This window comes from Perna viridis, chromosome 1, assembly GCF_037379345.1.
Source record: "Perna viridis isolate PV_CMFRI_1.1 ecotype Kerala chromosome 1, ASM3737934v1, whole genome shotgun sequence".
Taxonomy (NCBI): domain Eukaryota; kingdom Metazoa; phylum Mollusca; class Bivalvia; order Mytilida; family Mytilidae; genus Perna; species Perna viridis.
In genome coordinates, this window is record NC_142445.1 from 28846907 (window position 1) to 28870933 (window position 24027).

Genomic DNA, 24027 nt, shown 5'->3' on the forward strand with positions numbered 1-24027 from the left:
GTATCTGAACGTCATTGGTCAGAGAACCATGCACCGATGTCATATCGGTTAATGACGTATAATTGCAAGCGTGGAAAAGATTTTGTATCGATACTCATGGAATTCCTTTTTCACCTAAAAAATGAAATTGAATTAATTTCCTCCCTAATATTTTAGCAGAGACATAAATATTAGTATTATAGTAACAATATGAACGCATGTGAAGAACAAATAACTTTTTGCGCGTGGCCTAATTTTCAATAACATAACCAGAACATATCAAACTAAAAAAAAAAATAATATCTTGTAACGTTTGAAGTGCAGTACTTAATCACAGACTTTGATTTACCCATCAAAGACATAATGTAGTGTGATTAATTAAATATTCATTATGAAAAATATTCAATGGATTATTGATTAACCATTTCGACCCACTGTGACCAGCACAACACCGTATAAACCCTCAGATCTTGTAGTGACACGCTCTAGTTCTTCGACCAATCAGAAATGGTTTTACATACCCAAGCTGATACGCCAAGTGATGCGTCCGGTCGATGCAGGACGGTAAACATTGCATCCGAATAACAAGGTGAAAGTGCGAAATCGATGACGCACATGTTAAGTTTAGGTAGGAATTCCTTAAAATCAAATATCTGAATTTACACATTTACACCTAACCTTCTCCAAACCGAATTCCATCGCTTTCTCTTTCCGAATGCCGAGGCCGTTCGACTGTTGGTTTATTTCCCTTGTCCGCATGCATCATGATTTAACCTGATCGGTTTGATGATTATCTAATTTGGTCATCGAATCAGTAAACAATGTGTAATGTTGTACTGAACCAAATGTAACAATTTGGAAAATACGGTTGTCTATTTCTTATACATTTTACTTAAAATAAGTTAATTATGAAAAATAACCAGTTGATCTCAGCAGTGGTTTTCCCATTAAATGTATTGCATACTTAGTAGAGCAATTAGTCTCAACTAGAATTTTCTTTAGAGTACACTGTGTTGAACAGAAATGAATGACTTCTCTAGCTAGAAATTAAAAAGGGCAAGACACCAGTTAAGGAAAGAGCACTTTTCACTGTTCTAGCAAAAAATGACTTGCTGGCATGAAGATTAAGAAGCAGAGGTTTCATATACATAGACATTTCATGCACATGTAATCATTACAATATCCCTGAAATTAAGGATAACCCACCATTTCAATACTACCCCTTATTTTGAAAATAATCGGTATTTGAAATGTTAAATATTGTTAAAATTTAAAATATTTAAATGTGATTTGTAGCAAGTACATCTATAAAGTTGCAAATCCAAGTTTAAATAATGTTTTAAGGTCCATGACTTTTTACAAATAAAGGTACAATGTACATGTACATGTTGGTATTGAAAATAAAAGTACACTTTCTTTACAAATGGCGTTTAAATAAAATGAATGTTTCGACCATTTCGAAATGACATTTTCCTAGCTTTCTAATTTTCAGTGGAGATTAAATTCATTCATATTAGGGGATGTTGTAGTTGTACACTATAACAAATGAGGGGGTTACACTTTGCTTCAAGGGTTGTTTTCATCCTGATAAAAATGGTTTAAGCATCCCGGAAAATTAATTGGAATCAAACTACATTGTACAATGTAGGTACTACACTCCTTGAGATGTTCACTTTCCCCATTTTAGCCTTCGTGCATCGTTTATTGTGCGTTTACACATCATTTTGTGTTCGTTTAAACGCACGATAGAAGCGTTCGTTTAGAAGCATGATAGAAGCGTTCGTTTACACGCATGATACGAGCGTTCGTTTAAACTCACATTAGAAGCCTTTCGTTTATTTTTGTACTTTGATTATTTCCTTGATTTAACTGTTATTTTTATATTTTTTGCTGTAATTAATTTATATAATTTCATTAATTTTATTTTCTATTTTTTCTATCTTCATTTTATGTCAATATTTAGGGACTGCTCTGGCTTCTAAAATTCTGTTGCCAGAAAAATCGCCAGCTGCCATTTTTTGTCGCTAATTTTCAGAAATTAGAGCCAAAGGGTGCCAAAAAAATTATTCTTTTTGTTTAAAAATATGATAGTATTAAATCCACTGATGAATCTTTGTCAATTCATATACAATATAGGTACATTGTCGAAAATTATTGAAGATATGTGATGAGGCGACAGAACGGGTAGGAAATGCGAGGCTCTGCCGAGCTATTTCCCCCGTTCCAAGCTGAATACACATATCTTCAATAATTTTCAACAGTGTACCTGTATTGTTTTTATCCTGTTATATATATAGTTTTGTGCGTGTGTACATTTTTAAAATAAAATTTTAAAATGCATATCCCCTGAGGAACCCCGATCGTTAAACCCGAAGAAAAAAATTAATATGCATGGCGCTTGACTCAGTAAATATTGAAATTCAATCTGCACCATATAATCTGTCAAAGCTGTTTGAAGAAAATAAGCAATGTATCAAAATTTATTTAATTCCAAGAGACGAATAAGTAAAATGAACAATAAATACAAATATTTTGAATATTGTAAAGTCGATTTTAAGAACGTTAAAGTTTTGAATTTCACGAGGAAGGTGGAAGCTGACTTGTTTCTGTTTGGTACATGGCAGTAGAGTTCAGGGGTGAAATTTGTGCACTAGTTTCTTTTGGATTTGAAATATTTGTTTGAGATTTTTGAAGAAGAGGAGGCAGTTGTATGGGCAGATCTATAATGTAGTGTTCCTCTGATTCATTATCTTGGGGTTTAGGCAGTAATAAATCCAAGACCATAACAGTTTCCTGGTCATTTGTCTCTTCAAGAGTTTTATCATATTGTAATGTTTCAATTTCTTTAAGTGGGGACCAGTTTATGTTAAATTGTGACGGACACTCTGGCTCCGAGTCTGACATGACTGAAATGACGGGAAGTCATCTGCAAACTGATAATGAATCAAATCTGAACGAGATTTGGGATTTGCCATATATATGACAGTGAAAAAAATACAAAAAAAATAATTATTTGGTTTACATAAAATCTTTTATTTCATTCAGGTAAAAACAAAACAAAACAGCAAAAAAAAAAGATTAACCGGATATGCAATCGCAATTTGTTTATATGGTATCTATGGTGGCGGCCATGATTGATTTACGCATACCAGAAAAAAGTAGTTCCGCCGATCATGTGAGTGGGAGGAGCCAGAAAGTCGATAACCTGCTAATGTACGGATACAGCAAAAAAATAACCGTATACCTTTATTTGTTTAACAAAAAACCTCATTGCAGGATAAATCAAAATAACCTCTCCATGACATACATGTACCCAAGATTCACTCTTGATGCATGTATAAAGCAAGTTTTTAGCTCTAGCCTGTCACTTTCATATGCATAAAATAATAAAGTACTACTCCAGAAACAGGAATTTTCCTTCTATCAAAGACTATATTACTTTTATCATATAGTCCCTGATTTTAAAACATGTTCACCTTTGTCCTTTATGGTCTAATTCATCTAATACAATATAATTTGATTTTTTTTTTATATTTTTAACAAACTTGATTCTTTTTTTCAAGTGATAAAACTTCTAGCAAACTACATTTTTTACCATGGACCATTAATTGTGCCCCTGTTTAATTATCTTGATATCTGAATAGCATTTCTTTTTGAAAATTAGATTTTGGGAATCCCCATTCAATTTGTTTACCAATTTTCCCGCCAAAAAAGTCCCATGACACAAGTGTAAACAAATGTCATCCATGTTCTTTTATCAATTCTTTCATTTCGAAGTATTTAGACACTTCCTGATGGTATAATCATTTTTAATTGGATTTAATTTATTCTGTTATTAGGTAAGTCTGTTTCTGAATGTATTACATGGTTGAACAGGGCTGTGAAGCTTGTGTGTAATCACGTGCACATGTCCTTCATTGTGTTCACCTTTGACCAGATGATGAGAGCTTTGATTGGCTCAATAATATATTTACATTTGATTGACACCTCCCATGAGGATATTGTCAGTCTCGGTCGCCTGGTCCAATTACCTTTAATTGCCTTCAGTCGTAAATTGGTCATAGTCAATTAACTCTGACCAGCTGTCAACACAATTGTTTAATTTGGGAAAATATCTGTTGCTGATAAACTTAATGTCAATTTTAATATACAAAACCTAGGTGCCAAGAAAATCGCGGACTGGCTATTTTTGTAGCCAGGTAAAATAAAAAAATCGCAAATCACGAAGCCCAGCGCGACCCCTGATATTATTATTTTTTGTCGTTTGTCTATCGTGTGTTTAAACACATGCTAGGAGCGTTCGTTTATCGTGCGTTTGTTTAAACGCATGTTAGAAGCGTTCGTTTTTTGTGCATTTGGTGAGCGTTTAGCGTGCATTTGGGTATCGTGTGCGGGAAATCTAAATGTCTCATGGAGTGAATGTGTAACTGGATAGACATGATTTCAATTGGAAAATCGTAAAAGAATACACGTTAAAAGTAAGGTACCTTGTAGTGCTTCAAAAATAATTCCAATTGTTAAATAGTGCATCACTTTGATGTACATTTTGTACCAGTATCCATGTATAAAAGAGATGGGTTGCATGGTTACTGGAAATATTTAACACATACAATTACTTAGGTCCCGTTATTTTTCACCCGTTTAGCACAGAGCTTACAAAAATTACTTGAATTGTAAAGGATGAATGAACAAAAGTAGTCTGCTTTTGGACATGCGGGTGTAGGATAGTAGCTTTTTTATTGTGCTATCTTGCTGTTGTTGAGTCTTTTGTATTTGCATAACAAAATACAAACATGTATGTAGGTACATACCATTTCTGCAGCCAAAGTGTTTCACTGAACTCTGGAAATGTACAATGCTTTTTCAGTGTTCAGTGTCAAAGGTACAAGTGAATGCAAGTCCAACAAATTAAAACATCTTCAGAAATGTTTGGGCTTCTTTTTTTGCATGAAAGAAATTATCAGGGTTACAATTATAGTGAGTAATATTTAAGTTTTCACCATGTGCATTGAGATTATTTCAAATTGTCAAAAAATAAAGAACATCATAGGTGTTAACCCTCCTGTTTTTTGTGGGAGTCTTCCATACTTTTTGACCCGCAAAAAAAGTCTAATGTACGGGAGGCGTCGATCTCCCGTAATTGAATTTAGCACTAACTTTGTGGCCGAACACTACTTGTCGTTCCTTGTGGCTGATCATTTTACCGACTTTGTGAAAAAAACATTCCCTGACAATAAAATTGCAGAGAAATTTTAATGTAAAAGGACTAAATGCACCCAAATCATAAAGCAGGATATCATACCAAGTCTTGAGGCTACAAACGTACATTGATTGAAATCTGTAAACAGAAACCATTCAGTATTTTATGTGATGAAAGCAATGTTGGGGGTGCCAAAAAGTTCTCTGCAACTCTTGTTTGCATTTTTAAAGATGGAAGCAGGTCCATCAAAACCAGATTCATTGACATGCCAGTGGTGAACATTGGAACAGGGCAAAATCTTATTTTATGCCATACCAAGCATCACTTCTGTAAACTACATGTACATGTTTAATTCATTTTGATGTTGTATTAAACATGTATTTATGATTTAGAAAAAATATTTGAAATCCTCTGTATTATTTAATTTATAACATAACAAAATATGTTGATAATGTCGTCACGCAAAGTCTCCTGCAGTTTTGAGAGCTCCCACTAGGTTAACAGGTATGAGTACATACATGTAAGTCATTCCTTATACACATACTTGTAGTTTAGTTTTTAATTAAAACTTTCACAAGTAACTACATATATCAGCATAATAATCACATGGTAAAATTTCCTCAATCATGATATGATATTTGTTACTAAGTGACAATTTCATGATCCATTCTATTGCTAGTTTCATTGTTTCTTTTCTTTTGCAGAAGAACAGATGACCGGGCTTAAGCGCAAGCCATCAGAGCTGCCTGGGGATCAGCCTCCTCCTAAGTTGCTGAAACAGACAACAGACACAACATTAGATACTGCATTGGAAAGAGAATCCGATATTGACAATATTCCTCCACCTGTGCTTGAGAAGGCAGATACTTATACAGATGATAGACCAATAGCGTTTCCATATGGTAAAGTTAATGACGAAGGGTCAAACAATTCCACACCTCCTCCAGTCTTGCCAAGGTTTCCAACTCTTACTCCAACAAAGCCAGTGTCAGAAAAGTATTTTGGTTTTGAGATTGATGAAAGTGATGAAGAAGATGATTCTTTCTCAAAAATTGCTCAGTCCATCAATATTGGGGAGGATTCGCTTGACAATATATCATCTGGGCTAGTCGAGCCTAAGACAGCTTGCATAGGAACTAATACAGTTCATGACATAGAGGAGAACAGTAGTCAGATTTTCACAAATTTAAAGAAAGCAGACACCATGGTGATTATGCAAAGTAATGGTTCAAATGAAGAAGGCAAAAAGAACAAAGTGATTAAAAAAACATTAGGCAAAAAGGTGTTGACACCGAAAAAAAATGTACATAACAAGAAAGAATTAGAAATTGTCAAAGAAAAGTCTGTGACATTAGACTCATTAGAATCTCTAAAAACTATTCAGAAAATGCCTTCTGGAACACTAATTGAAAAAATTATGAAATTTGGTGAACAAGAAATAATGTTACCATCAAATCCTTCCTTAGCAGAGTATGAAACCAAAGAGGGCAGTGCATCAGGGTCAGGCTTTACTACTTGTTTACCAAGACCATCTTTTCTAGTAGTTTCAGAGGTATTACAATCCATTGATGAAGACAATAAACAAAGTCAAGTTGACTCAGGAATACCAAGACTTGAATATGTTTCTAGTGAAGATTTAACTGCAAGTGAACAATCTGATATTGATACTTCAGCTCCCACACTTCAAAAAACTAGCACTGCAACTCCAACAAAATCACCCAAGAAATTTATTCATGGTGGAATCAGGGAAATTGTGTTCTCATTTGATACAACAGGTTCTATGTATAGTTACATGGAAGAAGCTAAAGATAGAATGAGGGAAATTGTTGAACGTTTAAAAATAGATATTCCAGGTGTTCGATTAGCATTCATAGCTCATGGAGACTATTTTGATTTGAAAAATGATAGATATTTAATAAAATCCTTAGACTTTGGTGCATCAATAGATGAAATTTGTAACTTTTTTGAGTATTTGCCAATAACACATGGGGGTGATGCAGATGAATGTTATGAATTAGTTTTACGAAAGGTGCGTGAGTCATTGTCATGGACAACAGGAAGTCAGCGATGCTTAGTGATGATAGGGGATTCAGATCCGCATGAACCTGGTTACACTTATGAGGAATTCACCAATGATATTGACTGGAAAGAAGAAACAAAAAAGTTAAATGATATGGTTTGTATTGTACTATGTTAACTACAAGTTGGGGTTTGTTTGTACACACGTGCCATTTATTGCACAAGAATCTATATTGTATGAACAAATTTCAAAGGGACCATCTACATGTACATGATATTGTAAATTGTACAAAATGTACCTTAAATGTTATAGTTGGCAATACCTTGAACATGACAATTTACATGTAACTCTGGAAACCCAATTCTAATCGTACAAATGTATGGTAACACATTTATTTTATACAGAATAATTTGTAGGACATGTATTGCACATGTACATTTGTAATATATTCTAAAAATATACAAATGTACCTCAACTTTTTCACACTACACTAACCCACATACATGTTGTAAAGACTTTATACATAATGTGCCCTATGGTGTCAGTATTGCATGAATGTTCGTGCTACAGAAAGCAATTTCGTAATCAATTTTTGAAAATTAATAGTTGCACATTAAAATACTGCACTGGTTACCATGTTGTAATACCACTGAGTATTATGACAGTTTTGATTTTAAGGTTATGACATACAAAAATGTATGATAGGTTTTTTGAACGTGTATCATACAAACATGTACATGAGGTGAAGATAGAAAATTATGTAACAATTTAGTTTACTTGATTCTTTCTGGATTGAAAAAAATGGTAGGATATGACTATTTCTTCATTATTCTGCATACAGAAATGTATACATTTCACAATGACCTGGCAGCCAGTGCATATATTTACATGTATGTTTAAATTCATGTACTGTCATTGCTTACAATGTATGTCACTTGCATGTACATGTACACATTCATGTACAAATGTATATTAACTTGAATGTCATTGCTGGCTTCCAATGTATGTCACTTGCATGTACATGTACGCATTCATGTACAAATGTATATTAACTTGAATGTCATTGCAGGGTGTCAGAATCTATGGTACCCAGGTTGGCTACAGATCAGATTTCTACAGGCAGATTTCACAAATAACTGGAGGTGCTCATCTTCGGTTAGAGTCAGCTAATCGAACACCAGATATGTTACTAGCTGTTTGTCTTAGAGAAGGGAATCTTAAACTTCTGAAGGTTAATGTTAATTTATTTGTTGTAATTGTCCCTGTGACTATTACAATATGCATGTACATGTACCTGTTACATGTACATATGTACATGCACACATTTGACTGGTAACACATAGTATGTTCATATTCGAAAAAAAATGTTAGAACTCTTTTTCACTTCAATTTTCAATTTAAAAAAAAATCAGATACACTACATGTATTCAAAGCCTTGCATTTAGGCCAAAAAATATGTTAGGTTCTCAGGCACCGCCACATCTCTAAAAACCCTCCCACATCTGTGATTTTTATTACAGTAAAATCCGAAAATTTTCATATCCAGTCCGCAATCGACTAGATGGCTTTTATTTCTTGCCACATTTCATATTCTAGTAAAGTTTTAATGCCAAGGAGTATTTTATTTAACTTCTCAATATCCTGCACGTTTGCAGAATTGTTAAATTAGATGAAATTTCTCAAGAAAAAAAGAAAACTTGCTTCTTATCAAAAAAAAGCCTCCCTCTTGCATCGACTTTTTTAAAAAGTGGTCTGAGATCCTAGGCATTTTTTTGTATGGCTTTAGTTTAGAATGTGTCACATTTATTTTTACTTCTACATCCAGCACTCTATGTTACAATGTTTATGCCGCATCTATTGAATTAATATTCATTTTGTTGCTGTTGACATTTACACAATCAATTTATTATCTGAAAAAGGAAGCTAAATGGTAAACAGTGGTGGGAAATAATCAAGAGATAATGTCTTACATGGGTTTGTAGTAACATAAAATGAACTGTCATTGTGTTTGTTACCTTAAAAAACATATTCTCAGGCCTGCTGTTGTTTTATGAAAACATACATATACATGTATATGTGTAGTTAATAGGGTGATAGAGCAGCATGTTACTCATAGAAAATCATAGTTACCCTAGGGCATAGGTGATCATAACCATGTATTCAAGGGGTAACAATTTCTATTTCCGGGGATGAATTTTTTCCGCTTTTTCGCAGAATTCCACTATTTCAAATCCAGATTTTGCAGTTACAATTTTTTACTGTATATTTACTTCTAATTTTGCCAATTTCCACTTTTTTGTTTACCCCATAGAATTATCCCTGTATTTCACCATCTCAGTTATGACTCCTCAGTCACAAGAGGATGGTACATATAGATAAAATTATCACCCGCTTTGTCATGTGTTAGAGCAGAATAATACACTAGTCTTTAACCAATAAAAAAACAGCAAATTGTCATGCAGTTTTATAACATAGATTGTTAGCTACAGGGTGTCTTCGAAATCTTAGAAAAAAAATGAACAGATGCAACATAGCAAATGCACCAGCATGTAACCTAAAAAACAAAATATATAATACTTTCATTTTGATAAGACTTTTGATAAAAGCCGTGACAAATGACCCAGTCAAAACTTCCAAGTTAATGGGTCTGTCGTAAAACAATATTTATATTTTTTATTTTCAGTGTTACAAAGTATATGTTGTTGCATTTGTCCCTTTTAGTTTCACGATTTTGCTTTGCCTAAAATTGAAGTTCTTTGATCCCTTTAAATTTAAAATTGGTGCACAAATTCAGACTGTGATATTGTTTTGTTTGATTTATTGCAATATGCAGACATGATATTATTCCATTTATTCAAATCTCGATTTCACCATTACTGTATATTTACTTCCAATTTTTTGCCAATTTCCACCTTCGGTTATGTTTGTGCCATACCAAGGCTTTATTTCTTAATTCCTCTTATAGTGCGACTAACAACAAAAACAAACCATCCTGAGATCTGCCGAAAAATATCAAGATATTCTGTAAACATACACCATGTTACTTGTTTTTTTTACTGGAAGTCTAAAGTATTACGTATAAGTAGAGTAGTGACGGATATGGACATAAAAGAAATCCAGAAATTTGAATCATCGTAAAAAAATCAAAAAATTGGGGGGATTAGAATCTACAAATTAACTTGATGTGGCCTTAACCTTGTAAAATCATGTCTGAATTTGTTCATTAGTTATATTAAGTAAGGAAAGTTTATATTTACAGACATTTGAAGGAGAAGTTTTAAAGAGGCAGGACAACAAGGATGATATTGATTTGGAATTGGCAAGACTATTCAGTTCCCTGAAAAATGTGCCTGATAATATTGCTATGAAATTCAAACAGAAACTTATAGATGGAGAGGAAAATGGAAAGAAAGCAGTCAAGAGAAGCAATGACTCCTCTGCTGAATCTCCTGGTTCTAAGATAGCTAAACTTGCCAAGAAAAACTTATCACCAGAGTTAAAGAAGAAAAAGTCAACATCAGATCAAATTGCAAAAAGTTTAGTTAAGAAGGCAATTAAAGGAACTAAGGAAAAGAGTAAGGCAACACTCCCTAAAGACAAGAAATTGCTTTTGAAAAAAGCAAAATTGGCTGACAAACAAAAATCTAAACTTAAATCTGTGAGAAAATCACCGGCAGGCAAACTCAAACAATTGAAAAAGACTCCAGATGCTAAAAAGAAGCAAATTAAACCTGTTGCTAGTTTGAAAAAGACTAAACAGCTTAAATCTAGTCCTAATGTTAAAAAATTGAAGGCTTTGAAAGACGCTAAACTTAAGAAAACTATACCAAAAGGAAAACAGACTGCTACCAAACTAAAGGCTAAGGCAGTTGTGAAAGCTTTGTTAAAATCTAAGAAGAAAGATGTGGCCGATAAACCAAAGAGCAAAATAAAAGCTCAAGTGAAGGGGAAGAAGTTGGACATTAAAACATCTCCCAAGAAAAATGTTACGAAATTGGGTTCTAAACCATTAAATAGCAAGAAGAATCAAAATGTAGCTAAGACTAAATTGAAGAAAGACACTGTTAATAAAACTAATAAAACCAAAGTGAAAGGGGAAAATGCTAAAACCAAAAAACCAGAAAAGAAACCAAAAGACACCAAGAAAACCACCAAGACAACAGAACCTAAAGCTAAGAAAGAAGTTAAAAAGAAACCAGTTAAAGATACCCCAAAGAAGACACCATCCAAGAAATCCAATGATAAAACTGTTCAGGTATGTACTATGCTTAGAAAGAATTTGTTAGGCCAAAAAAAACAGAACAATGTTTGTTTCCTATTACCCAACCAATTAGATGCAAAACTGCCCACCTGGAAAAATTCTGGTAATAGTGTAGCTTGTACATTGTGCCAATCCAGATTGTTTTCATCAATGAAATGGTTGCTCCTAGTAGTTTTAGCATGGATACAGGAGCTAGCTTAGTTATACATGTACCTTCATGTACATGTAAGAGTGTATAACCATTATCTTGTAAGGAATGTATTCATTACCAGGAATATAGTTAAAATTTCTCTATGTTTTGGTTATTTTATCTACATGGCTGAAAGTGACACTTGTTGCATTGTTCTACCTTAACAACTGGTGATTTACAAATGTTAAAATCGTTGCCATGGCAGATGCCAAATATGTCTGTGGCCAAATACTGTAAATGTATTAATTTTTGTGGTGTAATGATATTACTTAATCTTGTGGTGGATGGAATTACAAGAAAAATAGTCCGTCCTGCTAAAATTAATTTATAACACTTAAAATTAAAACAAGACAAAAAAACGATGACTGATATTCACGAATATGTTCACATGACAGAATCCGTGAAAATATTAATCTGTTCACAGTATTCCTATTTATAGTTGCCAACAGAAAGAAAAATCTTTTGTGCACTTTATTATTATTGTGATTTTAGAAAATATGTTTTTATCACATGTAAAGCTAAATCCAGGGAAATCTTAGATTCTCATCCAGCCTTCACAAAAGATAAGGGGTGGGTGGGAGTATTTTGTTTATTTTTTATCTCACTAGACATTTGCTAGCCTGAATTAAGCTATTTGAAGCATAGGTATGTTCTAAATATATGTTCTATAGCCACATCAGTTTCATTGAAGAAGCATCGTTTTAGTCACCAAGAAATGAAAAATGTGTGTATTATATTATCTCAGTAGGGTACACACATGTACTTGAAACTGATGGGAAATAACCTTGATTTTGAAATTCATGCCAAAATTTAATAAAAAAAATTTCTCATTTTTTTTTGGGGGGGGGTGGGGGTTGGGGTGGCGGATAAGAATCTACTAATTAATTGTGTTTGCTTGGATCGTACAGTGTACTTTAATTTGATTGTTGGGAAAATTTCCAAATAGGGTTTTAACTATTCAACAGTCTGTCAAAAAAACATAAAATGAATATAAATTTTACTGAGAGAAAATTTTACAGTGCTATTTCCAAGTTGTGGTAAATGTTGATTTTAGGATATTGTACAAAAATAACCAAAACATTGGTGTACATATAAGGTACCTTTTTTCCTATTTTCCAACCTACTTGTATCCAATTTTACCCTCTACCCTATTTTTTTAATGGACTAAAACTTTTTTCTATATACATGTAAGTGTTTCTATGAAATTAAGAATAGATACATGTACATGTATCTTAAGGGCTCATCTTAACTTGTAGATTGTATATGACTCTTACTCATTGGAGACCTTAAAAAGCTTTTTGTGTGATATCTTTGGGTACCAAAAGACCTTTTATGCAAAAATGAAGAAAATATGTGATGAAAAAGTAAAATATACATTTGTAGAATCATTTTACATCCCTCTGCTCTACATGTGTATTCTTCTGATATCTGACTTGAAGCAGGAAAATGGGTATTATTTATTTTGCTTAGCTCATTGAAATAAACAATCAAAGTTATATTTTTGGAAATTCAGGAAAATTGTCTGATTAAAATGCCAAAAAATATCATTCTTTTTAGAGACTTCGTAATCAGATGAAATTAAAAAAAAATATTTTCAGGTAAAGAAGCCCAAAAACTTGCAACCAAGGGAAATAGCCAGTATAGCTAAGTTTGTTCAAGGCCCACTGAGCTGTCTATCTTGGGAGCAGTGGGTGCCATTGATAGCCCACGAGAAGAAGACTGGAAACTGGTCAAAAGGAAAGAATGGATGTCCAGGGTTCTGCAATTCTGACTTTAACAAACAGAAAACCACTGTTCCAGTGGTGTACGAATTTGCAGTTTCACCACCAGACAGCTCCAAAAAATATCCTGTTTATTTTCATTCAGAAAGTGACAATGTATGGGAACTCTGTAAAGACAAATTTGTGCTTGGAGAAATTGAACGTGTTATTAAGGCAAAAGGATCCGTGAGTGTTCGTATCGGAACAGTCAATAAGGATGATGGTGCCTTGTTCTTAAAAACTGTAGAACACCTTAAAAATATGTTTGACTATGCATGGAATAGTAACTCATCTAAAGAAACAGCTAGAAAACAAAATTTAGTCAAGGAGGGATTTATTGTTGCTAAAGTGTGATAAAACATCAATTTTCTATTCATGTTCTTTTTATACTTTTACTTGTTATCACTGTACATTTCATTTGTGAATAATTGATGACTTTCACATTCGCCATTTACATCAAATCTGATGGAAACTGGTTAAGGGTTTTATACTATACAAGAAAGAATTTGGGATTAAGAAGAAAATTTAAATGATTAAGACTCTTTTTGAAATACATATATGTTTGTTCATGTACACATGTACATCTCTGAATGTGAAAATGCTTCTACAATCATGTACTGCCAAATTAATTCAAAATAGTTTTTGTAATCAATTCAAGTTTCTGTTTTCTTGGCTTCCATTGTAATATCTCATATCTTATGCCTGTTGACCCCAGTTAACTAAGATATGAATGAAGATCTTTTCCAGAACAGAAGTGAATGTGAAAGTCGTTTATTATTAAAGGCTTTTGGGTGGAATGCTAGAAAGTAGTACATGGTAGAGTGCATTGTGATGTAAGAGGCTTGTTATATACAATTTGTTCTTTTGAGGAGGTAAACCTAGGGAAAGGGACATAACTAAAAATCAGTGATATGTTTGTATCATACTAAATTTCACCAAAATCTTTCGAGTTTTTATTTGAAACAGATTGAAATCAATCCATGTTACTTTGATGCTTACATGAGATTGTTATAAAATGCTAAATACAAACATTCCAATGATTTTGTTTGAGTTGTATCCCTAACCTAAGGTCTACCTGCTTAATCAGGCCTATTAAATATGTGTTTCCAGTTACCCTAACAAAATCTCTCTTATAAAACCTGACCCTAAATGTTTTGTTCCTCCTTCAATGGAATAATAAAAAAAGTGACACTGAATGACTCATCTGCAATGTTAAAGGATTATACATACATGTATATGCCGCTATTTGGATAGATGAATAATTGCAGAGGCAACAATGTATCCAAATCGTGTCAGATTTCTTCTTCTTGAAGGAAGGAATTTGCGAAAATCTTAAGGATTATTTCAGAACCAGGTGACAAGCTATTTAAGATTTATAAAAAACTAATTATGTAAAGAGATTAAGAATTGTTTTTAAATCAGACCCATCAATGCTGATTCAGCCATTTCTGTCTTTGACCCCCTTTTTTTAAAGATATTACTGGAAATATAGTATTTTGTTCTAGGCCTGACTTCAGTTGAACCTGTTTTTGACTTACATGGATCATTTAAAATACTAGTGTGTATAAATTATGTTGTAAATTTCAGGTCAATCAAGGGCAACAATCTAGTCAGTTTTGGAAAGCATGTGAAATTCTTCTTGAGATGTAATTGATACATACGTACATACATACATTATACATGTGCTTTAAAAATGTTGTTGGTTATTTTTATTGGTCTTTGGAAATTTGTGTGTTCTTATTATTTACACATGTACAAAATGTACATGTACATGTAGCATGCGAATTACTGTGATGCACACTGTTACTTCATTTCTATATTTTATCAGGTACAAGAATCAGTTAAAATGATATTTTTAAACCTGCATGTACATGTACCAGTATGAGGTCAGTTTTGACAGATGTCACTGTAAATTTTTTCGCTCAAAGTTACTTTTATACTGTAAAAAAATCTTTTTAAGTTGATAGTGAAAAAAAAACTAGTAAGTAAGTATACAACATTCAGCTTACATGTACGTGTATAAGCATTCTTAAAGGTATGTAAAAAAGTTGGGTTAATTATGGATCTACATGTACAAAAATGTATGTGAAGCATTGTATGGCATATAAGGTACTTTTGGTGACCTAAGCAAAATTTAAATCTGTAACATACATGATAAACAATCAACAACATACATTCAAATGTACATGTACGTTACTTATTATTCATCCATTACATGCATATGCACATGTATAAGGATTAAGCAATTTAGGTACTTCTATGGTCATTCTTTTTTTCTACACTTTTAACATGTTGAAGGACTACATATGTAATTGCCTCTTTCACAACAGTGCATTCATATGGACTATTTGAAAAAAGAAATTGGACCTTGGCTTGGAATGGATTCCATTCCAAACAGATCTCCAAATTCAAAACTTTGCATTGCTGATAACATGTACATTGTACATGTAGATTGCCTACTTCTATTTTCTTAAGCCTCTTTAATTACCACTGGATTGATTTATATCTGAGCATAGACAATCATCGTATTGATTTAATTTCTCTCATCTTTTAGCAGGTTGTCCAAATTAAACTATAATCATTGTTCATAGGACTCTTCTTTAAAGTCATGTACATATGCATGTATAATGTCAAACTCTAAATTGAAAACAAACTATGGTGCTTAGAAAACTTACATTTATTTGATTATAACCATATAGCAGTGTATGAACTAATCGTATGTACATGTAGCTGTGCATTATTTTTTGCAAACAAAAACTTATTTGACCAAAGAATAACTGAAGTACATGTAATGTATAAAAATGTAAATTTTTTGGATGTACATACTGAAATGTCACGAACTGTGATGACTGACATACATGTACATGTAAATGTGGTACACTTCTTAGGCTTTTCAATAAAATTTAAGCAAAAAGCACGAAAAATACTTCACAGCATGGCATTTTGTACTTCATTGTACCAAAACATGTACAATGTATGTAAGTGGCTGCATGGAAACCCATCAATATTATTTTAAAGACATGTATTAGTCAAGGAGAGTAGTGAATGGCCTTCAGTGATGATTTGATGTTGGTGTTGGTGTCATTTTGTGCTTGGAAGAAGTATAAAATTGTTTTTCATGGATTAGGGGACAACATATTGCATTCTATTCTATATTTATAAGTTTACATGATTTTTTAATGATCGAAGTTCAGTGTTTCATGGCTTATTGATCAAGTTGAAATGAACTGTACATTTATTGTTGTATATAAGAGAAGTATTGGTACACAATATTTTACTAATATGTAAATACTTTTTCTTACGGGGGTAGATGTAGGGTAAGGGACATAACTCATGAAGTCAGTGATGTGTTTGTATCATATTCAATTTCATCAAAACTTCTCAAGCTTCCGTTTGAAGCAGAATAAAATGAATCCAAGTTAATTAGATGCTTACATAAGATTGATGTAAAATGCTGAATACAAATGTTCCACTGATTTTTAAGAGTTGTGTCCCTTACCCTAGGTCTACCTCCTTAACACAACTTCAAAAATTGAGGTTGGTTGCAGTCAAGACTAAAATGGAACAAGTTTTTTTTTATGAAGTTTTGTATATTAATGTGTGTGTGATCCCATTGTATGTTTTTTATGCTTGAGAATAATGGATGTAGGTTTGTTTTAAGCTCTTATTATTTTATCATTTTTGATATACATTTGTTAATTGTTGTGTACATGTACATGTACATTTGTATGACACTTCTCCTTAAAGTTCTTTAGCTTTTTATTAGTCTTTCATGAAAATTTGACTTTTGTTTTGGTTTAGAAACTAACATTGTTTTATCAAATGTATTTTATTGTGTTTTAATAGTTCTTTTTGAATTTTGTAAATTTTGGTTCGAGGTAAGGCCAGTTATTGTTATTTTTCTAAATTCCTGAAATGTTTTTTTTTTTGGTGTTACCAAAGCTATTTAGATAGGTATAGTGTCCCTAAAACTGTAATAGACTGCATATTGATTAGTCTATTCAAAACTGTATAATGAGGATAGGTTGAGTTTGTTGTTGATCTGTAATATCAATAAGTATGATTATTGCACAAAGAATAATGGCTGTTATGAAGTCAAGGCAGAAAATATTGCAGTGAGTCCATTAATATTAGATGTAATGTTCCGTTGAGATGTTCAAAACTGATGTTACCAAAATAACATAGATGCCTGTTGTGTACACGTAATAATAACTCACTACGTAGGTTATTTAGTGTACACCACTGATTGAGGTTACATCAACATAGGCTGAAAGAATATGATAGTCATTCTGCAAACAACTTTAATGTATCGCAATAAGTTAAGGTTTTTGTATATTTGGATTCAGATGTAAGGTTTTTGTATTGAAAAGCATACCTACATGTTTTCTTTTTCAAAATTTATTTATCTTGTTTTTTTTTAATTTATTTATATATTTTTTTTTAATTTCCTTCCAGTTTGCACGAGCTGAATTCACCGTTTTTATGTAGGCCTTGAAAAAATCATATCCTTATTGACAAAAATGTATGAATGTTATCCCTATAAGATGATGATGTCGATTTTATAAGTTATATACCAATTATGCTGTATTGAAAGAAGCATGATACCTCAATATGAAATTTTTTGCTCTTTTCTGTAAAAGGTTACTCATTTTATCATCAAAAACTTTCCACCAAAGTATAGGATTTGTGTTTTTTTGTCTTGTCATTCTATCAAAACTTATGTTTTCAATCGCAAGTCTTATTTTTTTTTTTTGTAAAATTTTAACATTATCAACCAAGTTTAAAATATTGTGAGTTACATGTACATTGTACCTGCACACCCCAGTTGAGAGTATGTAAGTGGCTGTATGGAAACCCATCAATATTCATTTTAAGGTTCCCGTGGTTCCTGCACAAGCACTGAGTAATGATTGAATTAAAAAGGGATGGTTCCAGAGTTAATATAAAAGAATTGGGGTACTAGGTTTTCGTTTGCTTATTTTTACCCAAATTTTGCAACAAAATGAACAAAAAAATTTCCAACAAAATGGATAGAGGCTCCTACATGTATCTTTGGATATAAGTGTAAGATTTTTGTGCTCAAAAGTGTAGTCATGTTCTTTTTTGTTTTTTCTAGAATCTTGGTTCCCTTGATTACTCTTTCACTATATTGGAATGTGGTGTATATTACACCACAGATTAAAAGTGAGGGCATAGCAATATTCAACATCGTTCATATCTCTTATGCATGAAACCAGGTTTGACATCAAAACACAACTTTTGTATAGACCTGTAGATATTGGTAGTTCCTAGTCACAAATGTTTGTCATAACTCCGAAAAGAAAAAGAAATGATTTTGATGAAAATTGTAATGAAATGCATGAAGTATGGGAAGCATTACATTGTGAACTTTTCTCCCTTCGTACTTGTGGTTTAGTTCCCTATAATCTGTAGTATCTATTAAATTCAGGTTTAGTTTGTTAGTAAGTAAAATATATAGTTCACTAGATGGCAGATTGATGTTTTTATGTACATTAAATTCAGCTATTATTGTAATTTTTATTAGTACACAGACAAATGATATCCATTTTATACCCCATGCTCTGAGGGTAGCATTTTGTAATTTTGGTGTCCGTCCATCCGTCTGTAACTTATCATTGCAACTTGATCTTTTGACAGAAGCTTTATATGGGTATGTTATATCTTAAGGTTATTATTTTAGAATGAAGTGAAATCTACTTCATGTTTGTATTTTGACCATATGCAGGGATTGGCACTAACAGTAGTCCGCTAGTCCTGTGGCACCCTAATTTTGGAGAGAACTACTTGAAAAAAATGTTCATGGTAGTCCAATGCGCTATCTAAATTTGACCTTATTTATCATAAGATTTAAGAATGGAACCATCATTACCGACTGCACGCTACTTGGGTTATACCTCTGAAGTAGTCCTGTTGACCACCAAACAAATGAAGTTAATGTCGAACCCTTACATAATCTTAGGTGTGGGTAAAGGGGGGATATCCTGTAATTAGCATTGTTCAAAGTTTTCTAGGAATTACCCAATGGTAAATATTATTACTCCAAGTTTCAATTATTTCCATTCCAAAAGTAAGCCTACTCTGGCATAATTCCTGCAATAATAACTGATTTTATTGTAAATATATAGGTCGTATGTTCATTGTATAAATTATCTTTGTAAAACTGATTAAGCTGTGAATGCCTTCTGTTGATAATGTAAGGATGTACTATTTCTATCTGTAAAATATTAATTTATCTGCTTATGAAGATAAAATGATTCAGTTGTTTGGAAGTGATCTATATAGAGAATATATTGAAGTAAAATGATCTATTGTGATTGTGTTAATTATTGATTAGTGACGAAGTTTGAGGATTTTATTCGGGGCATCGAGTCGAAATCAGAACATAGGTGTGTCTGTATGTTCGACTCAGTACTTTGTAAGCACTACTTCTAAACAGTTCCATGGATTTGGATTTAATTTTAATTTAAATGTTTGGTGTTATATTGAGATGTACAAAATGTAAGATATGTTTTACTGTATTCTTGCCTAGGAAGCTGCAATTTAAAGTTGACATAATCTAACAGACACTGGGGCACGGTTGGTTCAGATCTGCCCCTTTTTTCTCGAGAATCATTATTTCCATCGTATTTTTGTCAGGTGCTGGGTCCATTCATTGAAATTATCACAGAGAAATGTACAATACCAATATCTAAAAAATATCAACTCGGGTACCAGTGGCCCTACTGTTATCTGGATTTTTAAAAACAAATTGACGAATTAGACGGAAATATTTTAATGTGATGAGAATCCTGCCTTTTGATTGGTTTGTTGACAAAAATCAAAATTGTTTCAATTGTATAAATAACTTGCTATTTAGGCCACGTCCACCTTTTACGGAACTACTTTTTTTTGTCAACATCCGAAACAACGTTTTAACGTTGAAACGTTTTTGTGACAATAAATTATTAACTAAATTTATGTCCGCCGGGTTTATGTCAAATTCCTGCTTTAATAACTGTGTCTTCAATTTTGAAAAATAACTGAACATTTCTCAGTGATGAAATGACAGCGGCTTGCCGCTGATTTTAAAATGGCGGCTAATTTGTTTACTAGAATTTCTGTACGGTGGGAAAATTAAAGTTGCTGTTTAGTCAGTGTTAATAAAACTGATGGATATATCTTTTTTTTATTTTTAATTAAAATATAATGAATGTATTCAATCTAATTTGGGTCCGTTTACGCTGAAACATGATCCGCTTCGCGGATTATTCAGCGTTAACGGACCCAAATTAGATTATAGCGTATAAACTAATCAGAAATTGAATACATTCATTAAATAATTGTTCTCGAGGATAAGAAGGGGAAGGTAGATGGTCGGAATCACCCCTGCCTCGATTGCCTGTGCATAACCCACATCATGTGGAAATAAGTAGTTTATGATTGCAAAAACCCACTCACTTTATTATACCCAGGCTTCTCATCTGAATGACTTTTTTGGGTTTCCTGATGCAAAACATGCATGGACTGTCATTCGTCGACCAAGAGGGACCGTCTTCTAATCCGCAAATCATGGAATTTGATGATACTTTCACAGATTCTTTATCAGATGGTGCCATTATGCATCGTGTATATTTTTTCCATCAGAAAGCCTTTAATCACTTATAAGACCCTTATATTTATTTTCTTAGGAGATGTATCACCAAGTGAGTTTTGCTCACAGTTTTTTTCTCTATTTTTTACTTGTTACGAGTGCACTTTCTAAGACTTTTTTTACAGGATTGGGTAAAATTTACATTTAAACAAATGTCTGAGGCAGCTTTTAATTCTTTAGATTTTTAATACGACCTCAAAAAAATTGCGGTCGTATAATGTTATGGCACAGTCGTCGTCTGGGGACGCGTAGTTTCCGTGCGATATCTCAGTTGTAGTTGATCAGTTGTTCTGAAATTTTGAAATGATTTTATTAACCGCTAAAGAAATATTCCTTTTTAATTTGGATTTTCTGATCCCTTCCGTTTTAGAAAAAGGGACCAAAAAAGGATAAAAATCGGTGTTTTATTAATCCCATGTAGAATATTTGTTTTTTTGGTTTTTTTTTTCTCGATTTTAATAATATTTTTTTTCATTGTAATGTATTTTGAACCGTTTTCAAGTTCTAGGAGGTCACAGTTGGACAACCCCCAAAAATTCAACTGATAATTTTTATACCGATATCAATATTTTTTTGGGATTTCTTCTGAAAATCCTTGTCTTTGTTTTTCAATCAGATTTCAGTTATCTCTTACGTTTTTCGATTTATAAGGGATGAAAGGCGCCACACTTTTTTATTTTTGGTCTGATTTTTTTATTTAATTTGGAATTTTGTGCAATATAGTACCCAAACCATTTGTTGTGTCCATAATATTTTTGTAAGTCCTTATGTTTCAGTGTGTCAAAAACTAATATTGTGTCCACTCTTGCATCAACTGTTCATGGTCCAATCACTGCGGTCGTATCATGCTGCGTTCGGCAAAGCCTTTTATTGGAAGTGATAAAGGTTTCCGCGGTCTTAATACGTATGTGTGTCTATAAACGGGTGTAATTCTGGTATTTCAATGTCTTTCTTTATAGAAGGAAGCTATCTTACAATTTTTTAAGACAGACGGATATTGTGTTGTGCCTTCAACATTTTTTGAGGGTATGGTGGAGAAAGTTGGAACGGGACAAAAATGGTGTGCGTGTGTGTGTGTGTGTGTGTGTGTGTGTGTGTGTGTGTGTGTGTATCATTTACCCTAGCGCAACCAGGGAGTGTATATGGAATTGAAAGTCCCTGATGCCACTATATATATTATACCCCCACTTCACGATTGGGTGATATATTTGAATCATGTTGTCCGTCTATCCACTCGAAATCTCTGTTATATAGATTGGTTTATGCTGTGCTGTATGATATTAACTTCCTGTACGAGTTGGGTTACCATAGCACGACAACGCGTACTATCTCACTACATACAAATTCTCTGGATAACAGGAAAAAAAAACCGGAAAAATCATCTAAAGGGCATTTTCAGGCGATACCACTCTAGAAATTTGCACCAAATACTAAACATTTTTTTAATTCTTTCAAGGGCAATAACTCTAACAAGGAGTCCTCCGAAAATGTCAATTGGCTTTTAAGGCCAGGTAAATTAAAAAGTGCATAGCGGAGCTACGAAACATTATTTTGTGGCTAATACATGTAGATATCGGGGGCTTTGATTATGTTGTTTGATGTGTCTGCCTAAAATTTACTTACTGAAAAATAGTTTTTTTTTTTACTTGAGTTTCGATATCAACCCATCAGCTGCTTACCTTGATTTTTTTAAAAATTTTCATGAATAAGTTAAAAAAAAAAACAAACGAACGTTTCGACCATATTATCAGTAAAGAACGAGTTCTAATCCCTGAAATTCTCAGCTCGATTACACGCAGCCCTATCATGGACCACTTATTTTAGTGACAATGTGTGTTAATTTAATACATAAATAAAAAAAAGATTCCCTGCATTCCAATTTAAAAGTTTCGAAAACCAATTTTTATACGACTGCAAAAAACTGCGATCCTATGATACATTTCATGTCCGGACAATAAATTGTCTGTAACTGAATAGATGTTTTTTTTTTTAATTTTACTTCAAGGTGCCATACCTGATTGATGTTGGGGTGGTGACTTGACCGTTTAGGAACCATGGGCCACAAACAAGTATTTTTATGATGTCCAAACAATAATTTGACTATAAGTAATTTTTTAAATAGATCTCTTTGAAATTGTACCACACGGTGTTATACCACAAAAGGAAGGCTTGGAATTTTTAGCGGCGACCTGAACGTGTAGGAATAATGGGTCCTTTGATTCTGATAAGTTTTTTCCCGTCAAATAATTAACCACAATGAAAATTCAGAGCTGTATCAGGCTTGAATGTTGTGTCAATACCTGCCTCAACTGCTGAGGGCCGTATCAAGCTTTTTAATTTGTCATTCTCATATGTGTGCTAAATTCCACAATACAAAAAACGTATAAAATGATTGAGTTTCAATCAAACAAATCTCAAAGTTTAATGTGTTAAGCTTAAAGTTTCAGGAAAGAAGACAAATCCTTTTGAAATAATGGTTTAATTCAGAAAAGCAGAATAATCAGTGATGTGTGTTATAACTACGCTTCGAACAGTGCAGTATTGTTGTAAAAACCTTGTTGGTATCTGCTAAAGAATTTGCTTCCATCAAAGAACCACTGTAGGACTATGCCTTAAGGAGGTAGACCTAGGGTAAGGGACACAACTCTTGGGATTTAATCAACTTGCAGCAAATACTTCTGTTATTAGACAATACAAATACTTCGGTTATCAGACAAAATAAATTCTGAACCACTGTAAACCTATCAGTGTATCATATTCGGACCAATTCATCTCGGGGATTGAGGGCAAGATACTTAGCAGCATTTACTTGCAATTGCCATCTAGGCTAGGTTTTTCTATTTTCTTTTTTAATGTTCAACATATTTAAAATACATGTGGTAACTGGAGTAGTATCAATTTACTTGGGAACATTTACTTACTTAGTAGGTTTGATGGTATCACGGAAGGAAGATTGAAATTAATAA

General features: G+C 32.9%; 1 protein-coding gene across 1 annotated transcript; it reads left to right on the forward strand.

Annotated features, from left to right (window-relative positions):
- The first annotated feature begins 496 nt into the window (after positions 1 to 496).
- On the forward strand, positions 497 to 19745 carry LOC148628207 (uncharacterized). Its single transcript, XM_088584648.1, has 5 exons — positions 497 to 607; positions 5884 to 7355; positions 8269 to 8430; positions 10459 to 11454; positions 13249 to 19745. Exons 1-5 carry the CDS (start codon positions 586 to 588, stop codon positions 13762 to 13764), a joined length of 3168 nt encoding a protein of 1055 aa, XP_088440774.1. The 5' UTR covers positions 497 to 585; the 3' UTR covers positions 13765 to 19745.
- The last annotated feature ends 4282 nt before the right edge of the window (positions 19746 to 24027 follow it).

Bases quoted from the DNA above. Each gene is read 5' to 3' on its own strand.
- LOC148628207 (XM_088584648.1), top strand. From the start codon at position 586: ATGACGCACATGTTAAGTTTAG. The intron at 8,431-10,458 runs GTTAATGTTAAT...TTATATTTACAG, and splicing joins GGAATCTTAAACTTCTGAAG to ACATTTGAAGGAGAAGTTTT. The intron at 11,455-13,248 runs GTATGTACTATG...AAATATTTTCAG, and splicing joins CCAATGATAAAACTGTTCAG to GTAAAGAAGCCCAAAAACTT.